The sequence below is a fragment of the Micropterus dolomieu genome, linkage group LG06, assembly GCF_021292245.1.
Source record: "Micropterus dolomieu isolate WLL.071019.BEF.003 ecotype Adirondacks linkage group LG06, ASM2129224v1, whole genome shotgun sequence".
Taxonomy (NCBI): Eukaryota; Metazoa; Chordata; class Actinopteri; order Centrarchiformes; family Centrarchidae; genus Micropterus; species Micropterus dolomieu.
This window is the reverse complement of record NC_060155.1, coordinates 17,444,955-17,459,080: the sequence shown is the minus strand read 5'-3', so window position 1 is coordinate 17,459,080 and position 14,126 is coordinate 17,444,955. Positions and strand designations below refer to the sequence as shown.

At 40.5% G+C, this 14,126-nt stretch overlaps 1 protein-coding gene across 2 annotated transcripts; it reads left to right on the top strand.

Moving 5' to 3' along the window:
• The first annotated feature begins 217 nt into the window (after window positions 1-217).
• On the top strand, window positions 218-5,488 carry prpf38b (pre-mRNA processing factor 38B). 2 transcript variants are annotated; one of them, XM_046052763.1, is made up of 7 exons: window positions 218-658; window positions 1,253-1,321; window positions 1,571-1,722; window positions 2,272-2,332; window positions 2,872-2,889; window positions 3,591-3,826; window positions 4,033-5,488. In XM_046052763.1, exons 1-7 carry the CDS (start codon window positions 449-451, stop codon window positions 4,700-4,702), a joined length of 1,416 nt encoding a protein of 471 aa, XP_045908719.1. In that variant the 5' UTR covers window positions 218-448; the 3' UTR covers window positions 4,703-5,488. The 2 variants fall into 2 exon arrangements, with proteins under 2 accessions (XP_045908719.1, XP_045908720.1); XM_046052764.1 differs by lacking the exon at window positions 2,872-2,889 and having other exon boundaries at window positions 219-658.
• Window positions 5,489-14,126: the final 8,638 nt, after the last annotated feature.

Genomic DNA, 14,126 nt, shown 5'->3' with positions numbered 1-14,126 from the left:
AAACGTGTACTCTGTGTAACTCCCAACCAAGAATTTAAATGAAAGGGCAAATTAAATTAGAAAGGGGCAAATAAACTGTTATAAATATATCATGATTACACATTTAGAAGCATTAGATATATTTGTTTGCACAGTTATCAAACACGAGTGTGGTGTGTGAGTACATGCTTTTAATTTCTAAATGAAAGGTTCACCGTACAGGCGTATCTACGGTTACAGCAGCAGCGGTTTACTGCAACACTAACGATACAGTTCCGGTTCCACCTCGCAACAGCACTTTAGCTACAACGACGGCGGGAAGTTGTTATCACCAATTTAACCACAAGCCAGCTGCAACTAAAAGGACGAAATTGTTAACGATTGACCTTTCACTATTTAATATTGATGGATCTGTAATCGGAAATACGCTAACTGTAAATTAAACTTAGCGGCGTGGGATTCAGCTAACATGGCTAATGTCGGAAACCAGCTACCAACACAGGCCGTTAGCAAAACTGCCCCAGGAAAACATGGAAATGTATTGCCCCTGTGGGGCAACGAAAAGACTATGAACCTCAACCCAATGATTCTTACAAATGTGTTGTCTTCGCCATATTTCAAAGTTCAGCTCTACGAACTAAAGACATACCATGAAGTTGTGGACGAAATCTACTTCAAGGTAACGTAACGTTAGCAATTGCTAAACCGCATGCTAGTTAGATAACCACTGTCCAGTCAAGCTAACGTTGCCATGTACCGCAGTCTTCAAATAACAAGTAGAACGGATCAGACATGTAACACATTAATATTTAGGACTCGGAAAAATGTCTGCTTAATTCTTATTATGTCGCTCAAATATGTTTCACGTGGTGTTCTTATTAATAACGTTAAGTTGTAAGTTAGCTAACCTAGCGACTAACGTTAAGTTAAATCCGATACGGTGGCGTAAGTTGGCAGGCGATATAAACACAGTCTATTTTAACGTTACGAATGTTTAACGTTATTAAGAAGATGTTACAGTACCATTCTGGTGCTTAGTAAAGTGCTAACGTTAGGTCAAAACTTAAGAGGGATTTGGACACTTCGGCATTGTTACGGATAACGTTACAGGTTAACGTTACACTGTATAGATAATTTGGAGCATTTATAATGTAGCTAACGTTAATGTGACAGGATCTTTCTGATGCGTGGTGTGTATAATGGCAGCTCAACTAAGGTGTCGCAGACAGGTGAGGGTATAAAGTAGCTAATGTTGTTCTCTGTGTGTCTACAGGTAACTCACGCTGAGCCCTGGGAGAAGGGAAGCAGAAAGACTGCAGGCCAGACTGGAATGTGCGGAGGGGTAAGTGAGAAGTACGTGCTTTTTATATTCCCCATCTCCCCCCATCTGTATTTCCCTTACCGGCCTGGATGATATTGTAAAGCATTCTGTTGAAATCACTTAATGTGATTTACAAGTAGGATAGACTTGACTGAATCATTATTGTACTTAACCACTTGAGTACTGTTCTCAAAGGGTCAGTTGTGAAAAGGTTAGCTGTGAATAATGTGCAATGTTGCGCTTCTGTAAATATGTCTTCATCCTTGTTAGGTGCGTGGAGTTGGGACTGGTGGTATTGTGTCGACTGCTTTCTGTCTCCTATACAAACTGTTTACACTCAAGTTGACTCGCAAACAGCTGATGGGTTTGATCACTCACACAGACTCCCCATACATCAGAGCCCTTGGCTTCATGTACATAAGGTATGTAAGGTATTTTTTGTGCGAGATTACATAATTTGATTGCTATAATTCTTCTGTGTAGAACGTTAAGACCTTTATTAGAAGAAAGAAGCTATATTCTTAATCAACATTTTTATTTAAAATATAACGTACCAATGTAAAATTACAAAAATATCAGTTAAATGGTAGCATCTTTCTACTCTTCCGCCCACTCAAAGCACTTATATATTTGACACTACAAGACAACATTCACACGCATTCATACACCACGCAAGGTGCCAACTGCTTATCAGAAACAGAAACTAATACATTCACACTCACACAGATGGCTATGAGCAATATGACATTCGGTATCTTGCCCAAGAACACTTCGACATGCAGACTGGAGGAGCCGTGGATCAAACCACCAACCTTCTGATTAGTGCACAACCCGCTCTACCTCTAAGCCACGGCCACCCCAGAGTTTATAGATGATCATAGAAATTGTAATTATAAGTGAAATATGTGCAACATTGCATGATTCGCTGACGCAGATGCTCATGTTGTGCTCTCTGTTTTGTTCTGCTTCAGATATACTCAGCCCCCAGCAGATTTGATAGAATGGTACGACAGCTTCCTGGATGATGAGGAGGTATGTCACCTCGGGTAATAATTTGATGTTTCTTTCTCTCTATTAAATACACAGTGACACAACACACGTTAAAAGCTGTCCCGTTTCCTCCCCTTGTGATGCTCATAGCTGATTTTTCACCTTTGCCTTCATTTGGCTTAATTGTTCCCGGTTTGTGTCCTCTAAACCTGAGTAGCTAGGTTACTTTCTCACTGCACTGCTGCTGATTTTTATCAGGGTAAGTACCATATGTGATGCTGAGTAAATCTTTTAGGCAATGTAATAATAAGGCATGCCCTTTGTTTTTGTTTTTTTTACAAGATTTTATCAGGACTTGTTGCACAAAACTAAATTTGGGATAAATAGCAATTGGAGCATTCATATAGATATACACTCAGACACATATTGAGGGTAAATCTATTTTGTTTTCTCCATATTCAGTTAAAATATTTTATCCCAGGCTGTGCAACTAGGCCTTCTTTGATGTTCTGTTGTATTATATTTGAATTGATCATATGAAATCCTACCCAACTGGTTAATTCCCCTGTTTTTTTCTTTAGATGCCCATTGTGCAGCAGGTGAATTGGATATTGTATCTCAGCACTGTTGGTTTGCGTGTGTGAGTGCAAAGCGGCTGTTCTCTACCATATAAAGTTGATAACTCTTCAACTGGTGTGCACTTAGCTACCTGCTCCGATCTGTGCTTACACTGTGGGCAATGTTTATGCTCCTACAACCCTTCAAGAGTTCATTGTGCTTTTGGGAAACTAGAGAAAGAAGCCAAGGCTTCTTTTTTTTTTTTTTATTGTCCCTTTGGCTCAATGTGGATGTGTCTCAGTGTTTTCAGATACTGCTTTCCCTTCCATTCATTTCTCGTCTGTAAACAGTGGATGCAACCTCTTTTTGTAGATGCTGTTTTTAACAGATGATGTGAAGGAAAGAGGTGTGGCACTGAGAAATATACAACATTTGCTTGATTATTAAAGCTCACATTGTAAATACAGACTACAGGAACTGCCAGACAGTTAAGATGAGGCAACCTTTTTGTGATATTTATATATTATATATTTCTTCTATTTAAAAATATCAAAGTAAAGCCAGGCACATTTGATTGATATGAGAGATTAAGCTAGATGAACAGAGGTGAAGGTTCAGTACTTGGTCATCACAAATAACTTTGATTTGAGGCAAGATTGAAAAAGGATTCAGATTTACCTGTGTCCTGCATGTGTGCACTAATTTAATTTTACTATGGTTCTTTCCCACCGTTTGATTCTAGGAGCTTGACGTGAAGGCAGGAGGCGGCTGTGTGATGACCATCGGAGAGATGCTGCGCTCCTTCTTGACCAAACTGGAGTGGTTCTCCACACTGTTCCCCCGTATCCCAGTGCCTGTGCAGAAAATGATTGACCAGCAGATGAAGGCTAGGCCTCGTAAGGTTGCTCAGAAGGAGACGCAGGAGGACGAAGCCGCGTTCACAGAATCAGGGAAGCAAGGGGAACGACGCCGCTCCAGGTAAGTAAATGATTCAAACTATGAAGTGACACATGGCTCACATTGAGATGTGTGAGCTATGTGTTGTAATCAGTGGTAGGCTGGGTTTGTGTTAGATTTAGTTTTAACTGTTGGCTGGCCCTGAGACAATGGGCAGCCTTTATGGTGTAATTCTAATTATTGTAATGTATAAAATATTCTGAAGCTAATGATACCTTTCTTGCCAGGACGCCCAGACGGACACCAAGCCCCAGAAGGTCACCCAAACGGTCAAGGAGCAGGAGCCACCACCGCGAGAAAGAACGCCACGGCCCCAGCTTTGACCGAGAACTGGAGAGGGAGCGTGACCGCCAGAGGAAGGAGAGGGAGGGCAGGGATAGGGATAGAGGGGACCGGGGGGAAAGGGAGCGACGGCGGTCTCGCAGCGCAGACAGGAACCAAGACCGACGAGAACGCAGAAGAAGCCGCAGTGGCAGCCGGGACCGCAGGAGCGAACGTAGAGACAAAGAAAGAGACGGCGGGGATGACAAGAGCAGGAGGAAGGACAGGGAACACCATAAAGATAGAGGCGTGGAGAGGGAGAAGTCCAGGGATAAGAAGAACAGGGGAGAGACCGATGACAGGAGGCATAAAGACGACAGGGAGAGGCACAGAGAAGAGAGGAAGGCCAAAAGGTCGAGCCGGAGTCGAAGCAGGGAGAAGAGACACAAAAGTGGTGGAGAGGAGAAGAGCAGGAAGAGAGAGCTTAGCCACAGCAGAGATAAAGACAGGGAGAGAGACGGAGCACAGCGTCCTCACAAACGTAGTCGTAGCAAAGAGAGGAGCCATCATCCCCGAGAGTCCAGTAATGACCATAGTAAACATAGTGAACGCAGACGGAGTCAGAGCACTGAGTAAATGTCGCCTCGCAGCAATATTACTTCTTCTACTCCTGTGTTTGTTTTCCTCCTTTCTGCCCAGTTATCTGATTTGCCACTTGTGCTAAAGAAGAGGGAATGTCAGTATGTCGGACATCTGGAGTTGTTGTCTTTGGCCAATGTAATGTTGCTTTACGTATTGTTTTTCTGCCTTTTTCACTCCTTGTTAGACCATTGTTCTTCACTTGAATATGAAAAGTGGCATTTTAATTTTGTATGGTTCCTTCTTTTGCCCCAAGAAGATGTGGGTTTGTACATAATGTTTCAGAGGCTGTCTACACACGATAAATGGTCAGAGTTGCGTTCCTTGCTTGGTTGGATGTTGCCATTGCTGAAATCTCAGCTCAACACTATGGTCGTGTAATTTATAAAGAATAACCGTTATTTTCTGGCTATAGAAAAGCCTAAACAAGTCTGAATTGGACTAATATTACAGTGCGTATGTCTGGAATGTCTTTATATTTAAACTTCTTGGTCAACAGTATTCTGATTAAACATGCTTTGAAAAGGGTTACAAGTGAACAGGTTTAAGTTTTTGTTTTTTTTTCTAATTTCAGTATAGCGACGATATGGATAACTAATTGCTCACATTGGCACAAAGCAATTCTGCCCATGATCGCGTGTAGACAGCCAGAGAATGTTTTAATCCTCTAAAGGGCAGTCTGCAAAGTGTAATTTTTATCACACACACTGAGCCCTGCTTATGCTGTGTCTGGATTACTGCTCTGATGCATTTTGTTTTCTAATAAAACACTTTTACAAACAACACGTACTGTTCTTGTTTTGACAGAAAAGGGCATGCAAATGTCATACAAGCACAGATAACTATAAAAAAAGGATATCACAATCACTGAGTTGAAAGAGGCTGAATGCAAACAGTATTTTTGATAGATCAGTCAATGCCATTTTTATGTGTTGCTATAATGTTTACTTTGGTTGTTCCTCACCTAGTTGTCTCCCTCCTATGCCCAGTGCACACTAGAAGATTTTGAAATCTTAACTGAGCCACAGATGTAACTACAGAAATAACTGATTTTTAATATTTTAGTCTTAAGAACATACACCAAACGATTCAGTTGTGACGCAGGACCACGCATTTTGTGTTCATATGGAACAATTTCGAATGGTGGTTCTGGGCACTTGAGATCTTACAGAATCTTGGTGATCAAACGTGATTTCAGCTATAAACATGGAGGCAGACTGTCATCAGCTAGTTGCCCTACTGTGTCCTATGTTTTGTGCAGAAAAACAAACACACTAGTGTGTGGCCAGCACTACATAGCTGTTTCTGTTTCCGGTCATGATTGTGTTTTAACCTACATATTAAATTGTACATAGAATTGTTTAATCAGATACCTGACGATATGCCTACACTTTGTGTAGGTGTACCTTGAAGGATTTATGCTGTTTTGAATGCAAAGAGTGGCCACACCAAATAGTAATTTGATTTAGATTGTTCTTCTGTTCACTCACGTTACATTTTGCTAATTGATAAATATCTATTAACATTTATTTTTAAAAGCATTCTTAACTATACAGCATATTTTCCCAAGTTTTTAAGGGAATAATAGCCATTTTCTATATTTCTGAGGCATAAGCAATTATGAAGTAACACTACCCAGGAACAGTAGTTTTCTTCATATTTACTGCCAGGGCCCAGTTCTGCTATGATCAGCTGTTGCTGTTGTCCGTGTTCAGTAGGAGACAGCAGAACAAGCTCATCAGCATAAAACAGAGACTTTACCTCGGTCTAGGAGCAGCACAGTGGACATAGTGGACCAAGTTCTCGGTGGGGAGGAACAACGTGAAGTGCTGTATTGTAGTGAAGTATGGGGTCCACTCAGTCATAGCTGTACCCATCGGGACAAACATTCAAATGAATCTTTACATGCAGAATTCTGCAGACATATTTTACACATATAAGACACCAACAAATACACGTAGAGCAGAGTAAGTCAGATACTCTTTCATAATTAACATTCAAAAGATAGCACTCGCATGTTTTAATCACCTTATATCCAGCCCCCTAGATGCACTCCATCCTAAAGTCCTCCACAACCAAGAGTTGAGCCCAGAAAGTATGTTCTGAGACTAAGTGGACCGTCTTGGACACACTGACCAGTCTCACAACAACTCTGCTTTCCAAACACCAATCAGATTAAATAAGGAAGTATTTACATTCATAAAAATATGTTGCAGTGTTAACTGCAAGTCTACATTTTTTGTTATTATTTTAAGTTCTTACTTTACTTATCTGTATATATATCTTTTTAATAGCGCAGTTTATGTACGTGTTTAATGTACTATTCCTCATCCTTGATATAATGTCCTCCTGCTTTCTATTTCTAGTGCTTCCTCTAATTTCTCCTACTTTCCTTTGCATGCTGTAGTAGTATTAACCCTTATTTCCTCTAACCCACTCTTCCTGCCATTTCTTTTTTGTTTCTGATTTGATTATATTTTTAACCTCAGCCTTGCTATATTTTACAACCATGCTTATTTCTCTTTTCGTGTTCCCTCTTTTGCATATTTATCTGCCAGCTCATTTCCATACAAACCAATATGTGTAGGAAACCACACACTACAATTTACTGTAATTTCTATTCCTGCCCTCTTCATTCTGATTACTGTTTGAGTTATGTCAAGTACTATGTCACACCTTGCATCTGACTGCATGAATTTAATACTTGTTAGTGCACCACTGGAATCAGTGGAAACTTCCTCTTTTCCAGCATAGTGCAAGAAGAAATAGCTAACAGTTCCCCTGTATATAATGCTAGATCATCACTAACCCTTTTATTTTACGTTACATTTTATTCTGGAACAATAAACGCTATTCCTATTCTATTGCCCAGTATTTTAGAAGCATCTGTATATTAATGTACTTACTGACTTAATTTTTTCCTATATTTTTCCCTTTTAAATAGACCCTTGCTCTCACACAGAATAGCACAGTGGGGCTTCACATTTTATCAGCAATTTCTATCTCATTGACCCCATTCTTTATTGTCCAAAAACTCTTTGTCTGTGCATTTCCGTCTCCTGACATGATTTTAATATATTCTGAGCCAGATGACTCTTGTTATGTCCCTTTCACCCAATTCCAGCTGTAAAGCTGGTATTGGAGTTGTTCTTATGGCCCCTTAGCACAGTCTCAAAACTTGGTACTGGATTGTGTCCAACTTTTTTTAATAATCTTGATGTTGATTCATAAATGATACATCAATAATCAAGAAGTGACCTGATTAGACCCACATTTTTCAAAGCAGACGTATTTACTCCCCTCGCTACCCCTCAAATATCTACTAACATTTAGTATTTTCTTACATTTTCCTACTCTACTTACAATATGTGTTTTCCATGTAAGCTTCCTGTCAAACCAAATTCCCAAATACTATATAAACTATAATCTACTCTCCATATAGATTGAGATTGATTTGATTATCTATTTTATTTTTTTAATAACTATGTTCCCTGTATGCATATAACCTCCGGTTTTGTTTTTAATGTATTGACATATCCGTTTGAATTTTTGTCCATTTGAGATCAGACTTCTAGCATTCCACCCAAGTATAAACATTATAGCATAATTTGATGACTTCCCTCTGAGGTCCCTTCTCATTGTCTCAAACTTTGCTGCTGCCGTCACTTTTCTGTTTTAGTTTTTAAACAGAAATAATATGTCCGTAAATTTTTTAATGCAATTATTCAAGTTGAGCAATTCAAATTCAGTTACCAGTAGTGACACATAAAATATATAACCTCAACCAAAAACAGACAAAAGATCAGTGAGTACATCAGTGAGGGTTGTGAAATGTCAGAGCAACCTACGTTAATTCTTCCAGATCTAAAGTTGTGTATTATGTATATATTTGTCTTTCTTAAATGTCAAAAGCCCTGCCATTTTGACAGCTAAGACCATCACATTTTAAGCGGTAGATGTATGCATCTACATCTACAGAAGTGTTTTCCTACTGGGGAAACCCCTGTCCTGTATGCACACACACAGGCTCCGACCCTGGTCCACGAGCGGCCGAGTTCCTGGCCGACACAGAGAAACAGTAGGTCGAGTCTGGGCTCAGATCAGTGAGAATGATGCTCTCGCCATACACCGTTAGCTCCTGAGGCTCACTGAAGTTGCCTTGTTTGCTGATAACCAAGCTATAATGGGAAGCAACATCCACTTGAGACCACTCAATGGAAATAACTGTTGGCATTGCTTGGGTGACATCCAGCACGGGAGCTGAGAGGCCTCCTGTTGGGGGAAAAAACAAAACACAGGTCCTGGCTGAGACTTGTTTGTCATGTAAATGAGGAATGAATGAGACTGCATGCTGAAGCTAATAGGCTATATTAAATACCCCTCTCATTTAGCTTTAAAATAGCTGCTAATAAAGGCACCATTAAAGATTTGGAATCATAAAATGGGTCTGACAAAAGTCCTCAGATCGCTCACCCTTCAAAAAACATGTATGAAAATGTAATTACGAATCGTTTAATATCATACTGTTGTCATTTTTAATGATATCTGTTGTTACAAATACAAACTTACGATTCCCCTTCATTTGTTTACTGAGATCTCTCTTCCTGCGTCCTTGTGTTACCACTAAAGAGAAAAAGCTAAGATCAATTACTTTGTTTTTAAAATGCAGCAAAACGTAGCTTTTAAATGTACAATACAGTTTACTCTTTAAATGAATACACCAAATTTCTATCAAATCTCTATACATCATCCTCTCCACACACGCACACACGCACGCGCGCACACACACACACACACACACACACACACACATCAATTCCTACCATTCGTGACACTCGTTTCTTCACTTTCTCCGGCTGCGTTGCTGGCTGTGACCACCAGGTTAGTGGAGGCAGTGGTGGATAGAGAGCAGGACAGCCCTGCAGTGCTGCATAGTTGGACCTTTGGTGTAACACTGTTGTTGTACACGGTGTACGTGGTGGCAAACACAGAAGCGCTCCACGAAACTGTGGCAAAGGAGCTGTTACCACTGTACACCACTCCTGATGGTGGACAAGGAGCTGGGAGAAGAGCATGTGGAGTTAGTCAAAAAATCTAAAACAAATAAACTTTAAATGTCATGCTTTTTTCACTACAGTCTTGATATTCATGATTAAATGAGCAACAACGGCTTAGGTTTTACTAAAGTTATTAAAGATGACTCTGTTCTCTTCAAGTATCCCAGTAAGAGATGATAGAAAACCAAGCCCAGACCAAAACTGCTCTAAATGTGTCAGAAAAAACTGTATTCCCATAGGAACCCAATGCTTACGGTAAGAAAATGTTATCATGGCCTTTAAAGAACAGATAGAAGCATACTTTTATATACTTTTATACTCCAATTGATATACTGTTTTATACTCCATATAGACCTGATATATTGGCCTGACACATTAGGAGTAACAGTACAGTCTATGGGAATAACATAGGTCTAAGTAATAAAATTAATAATACCACTGTCCAGTTTGACATTTTGGGAAATACACTTATTATACTCCTGCAAGAAATCCTCTATAAAATCACATATTTTTACACTTTAAGTGTGCAAGTCTTGTACTTAAGTACACATTTGAGGTACTTGTGCTTTGCTTGAGTATTTCCATTTACTTCTACACCACTCCAACTGAGTGACCTCTACTGATTTACTTAACACGGTGCTGTGTAGCAGCTTGGGACAAAATGTTGATGCAGCTTTGTCAGGGTTAGGGTAAATGTGATTTTGAACCTGTGATTGTCCTGCGGTGTGATGTTAAAATGCCACTTTTAAAAAGGTCCATTTTGAAGGGAGGGATGTGACACATACACATATACCTTCTGAATTGTCTTTCCTTACCTACAGCAACGCCTCTGAATCATCAGATTTGTAAAATTAGGGTCATTTTTGACATGTGAATGCAGCCAAGAGCACATGTGTAATTGAAGATGTTGATGATGGATTGAATTAACACATTATTAACTGGCTCTGCGGACACCTTTACTTAGTTTACTGTAAATGCTGTAAGTTCTATGCCGTGACAAAGACATTTACACTGGCTCCATTGGAGTTGTTAGCCAAAGACCTGAAGTGCAAAATGTAAAATGTCTTTGACCAGAGTGTAGTCTACCTGTTGTTCCACTGAGAGGAACAGATGGGCCACTGGCACCAGCAGCATTCCTGCTCTGCACTGTAGCAATGTAGGATGAACCACAGGGGAGAGGAATCTCAAAGAACGTCATGCTTGTCCAATAGGAAGAGACCTCAAACTGGGCCTGGCTGTCTCCCAGCAGACTTCCTGTTGACTTCAGCAAGTACTCTGTGCCAATGCAGGTGATCAGTGTCCAGCTGAAGTGCAATATCTGGATCTTTGTGTTCATGGGCATCAGCTGAATCTCAACACCGTCTGGGGGACAGGGAGCTATGAGAGAGGGAGTATTTAATGTATTATTCCATTTAAGTGCAAACACTGCAAAGCTATTGAGTCACTGAGAAGTAACATGTGGCTCCTATACCTGCTCCACTCTGGATTGGGTCACTGAAGGAGCTGTTGCATGCCCCATCTGAGGCCTGGACAGAGAAATTGTAAACTGTTCCACAATGAAGCCCCTGGATAGTACATGTGGGATTTGTGCTGTGACAGTACAACATGTCACCATTTCCAGCCTGGGCACAGCCATAGTAGTCTACAGCGTTATCTCTGGGCATCCAGGACAGCAATGCAGACTGATTGATACAGTAGAATGTCACAGAGAGGCCATTGGGCTGGCAAGGACCTGGAAAGAAAGAAACCAAACTTCTGTAACTAATAGTGGGTAAATGTATGTGCATGCAATGGTATCCTCCATGTCTTTTGTATGTAAAGACAAATACCTGCGTTGAGTGTGACATTTTGACTGGCTTTGCTGGAGCAGTTCTTGTTGCTGGCAGTAACAAATACTGTGTACTGCTGCTCACACTTGACCTCTGATATGCTGTCTGATACTCCATTATGTTAATAGGAGTGGCGAACTTCAAACTCAGTTGTCATTTCACCTCTTACAAAACAAATGTTGACATATACTGAAATATAATAATACCATACTTTGGAGTAGAATATATGCAAGATATATTTAGTTATTTAATTTGATACATGTAGTTTCCTTTCACACCCTTAAAAAGTAAAACATGTCCCTCAAACTAAGTTAAATCTAATTGGTTGGCACAAGGAAGTTAGAATTTAATTTGATAGATAATTATGAAAGCTATCCTGGCTATATGTCATTTCTTTTAGGGGCTCTGTGCTGTGTCCTCTGAAGTCAAAAAAAATACTGTAGGAATGAAAAATAGGAGACAAGGAAAATTAATTGATTGATTAATTAATTAAAAATTGGAACCAATTAAACACTATATTTCCCCTGTGATTGGCACCAAATTGCATTGTTTTCCCTAGGAAACCTTCTTGAAATACCTGAAAGATTAAAGTTTATTTTTACAGCACTTGTCTTAACAAACTTTACATAACACACCCATATGGATGAAAGAGCTGTTGCTTGGGGAGCTGGTGCAGTTGTCATCCCTTGCTCTCACTACAACAGTGTACGTCTCTCCACAGTGCAGATCGTTCCAGGTGCAGGAGGTGTTGTTGGTGAAGCACTGGTGGGTGTGGCCATCGAGCCCAGTTGCTACAGCAACATATGTTTCAGCCCCGTCACTTGGACCCCAGCTAACAGAGCCCGAGTTAAACTCACACTCTACATAGTTTGTGACATCGTGGGGGACACATGGGGCTGGGGGAGAGAGAAAGGAGAGGAGTCAAATATACACATGGAGCGAAAACAAAAGTGTGTGACAGAAATGTGTATCGTGGTGTAAGATCGTAAGACAGTATACTAGTTTTGAAGAAGGCAGGTCTGCTGGGGATGCTGTCACGCTGTTTGCCTTGCCCTAGCACAGTGACATTGTAGTCCTGTCCACACGGTAAAGCAACTGACAGAAGTGTCTGGGTTGTATTGTAAATCTGCAAGTATCCAAGGCTCCCTTTCACTGTTACTAAGTAATTCAAGACACCACTTGCTTGTTGCCAGGAGATCTGGACCTCCTTACTCGTACAGAGCACTTGAGCAGACACATTCACAGGCTGGCAAGGCTCTGAGAGGACCAAGAGAGAAACAGATAAGATGATTACAAGTCTACCAGAGACAAATAGGGCAAGTAGTTGTTGAAGTACTCAGATCTTTTTCTTAAATACAAATACTACAAGAGTTGAAATGATTAGTTAATTAATTGATTTGCAGATGGATAAAAAACTATTTTGAAAATCCAAGTATGAGTGGGAAGATACTTGATTGAGCCCATCTGGTTCTTATCCACCAAGAGATGCACAACAAAATAACACACAGAATTACTCCAGAGAAACAAAATGTGTTTAACACTGTAATACTGTAAGAAATGCTAGTTTTCTAGAAGTTCATATTTTCATTGTATATTTGAATGTCCTTTTATTAGACATTTTTGGGGAAAGGTTTGAAAAAGCTGTCTGGTATATGATGTATACCATTGGCCTGTGTGTGTGTAGAGAAATAAGCTTGTCCTTATATCTTACCCGAGTCAAAATTAATGTCAACATGCTTGCTGCTGTTGCAGCTTTCTGTGGAAGCCACCAGTGTAGCGGAGTATGACTGGCCACAGTGAAGGTTAACAGCGCAGGTGGTGTCACTGGAGGAACAGGATGTTAAGTGGCCGTGCTCTCCTGTCACCTCAACAGTATAGAAACGTGCTCCACTAGTCTCAGCCCAGGTGAAATTTCCTTTGTGTGTGCCACAGTCCACACGAGCAGTCAAGTTGGCTGGCTGACAAAGGGCTAAAGGAGGAGGAACAGTTATTTGGATTTTAGATTATGATTTTTTACTCTACTGCAGCAGGTAAAACTCTTAAAGCTGTTGCCATAGAAACACATCCTACCTGTGCTTATTTCTATGGCTGGACTGTAGCTGCTGCTGCAGTTACCATCCTGTGCTGCGATGCGTAAATCATATCTCTGTCCACACAACAGGTCGGTCAACACGTATGAGGTATTAGAAGTGGTGTTCACTGAAGGAGGGAGTGTGCTGCCTTTCCTCTCAGTTTGTAATGTGTAGCTGGCTCCGGACACTGAACTCTGGTCCCACGTGAGGGTCACTGTGTTGGTGTCACAAGTGACTTGACCCCTCAAGTTAGTAGGCAGACACAAAGCTAGAATAATATAGAGGGAATATTTGAAGAAAAGGTGTCTTTCTGCACAGTTACTACATTTATGTTTTCATATGTCTGGCATGCTTTGTGATTAAATCCAGTTAAAGACCCAAATTGTACTCAATACAGTTTTTTCTCACCTGTCCTCAGCTCCACAGCTGAGCTCGGCTTACTCCTGCAGCCCCTGTCCACAGT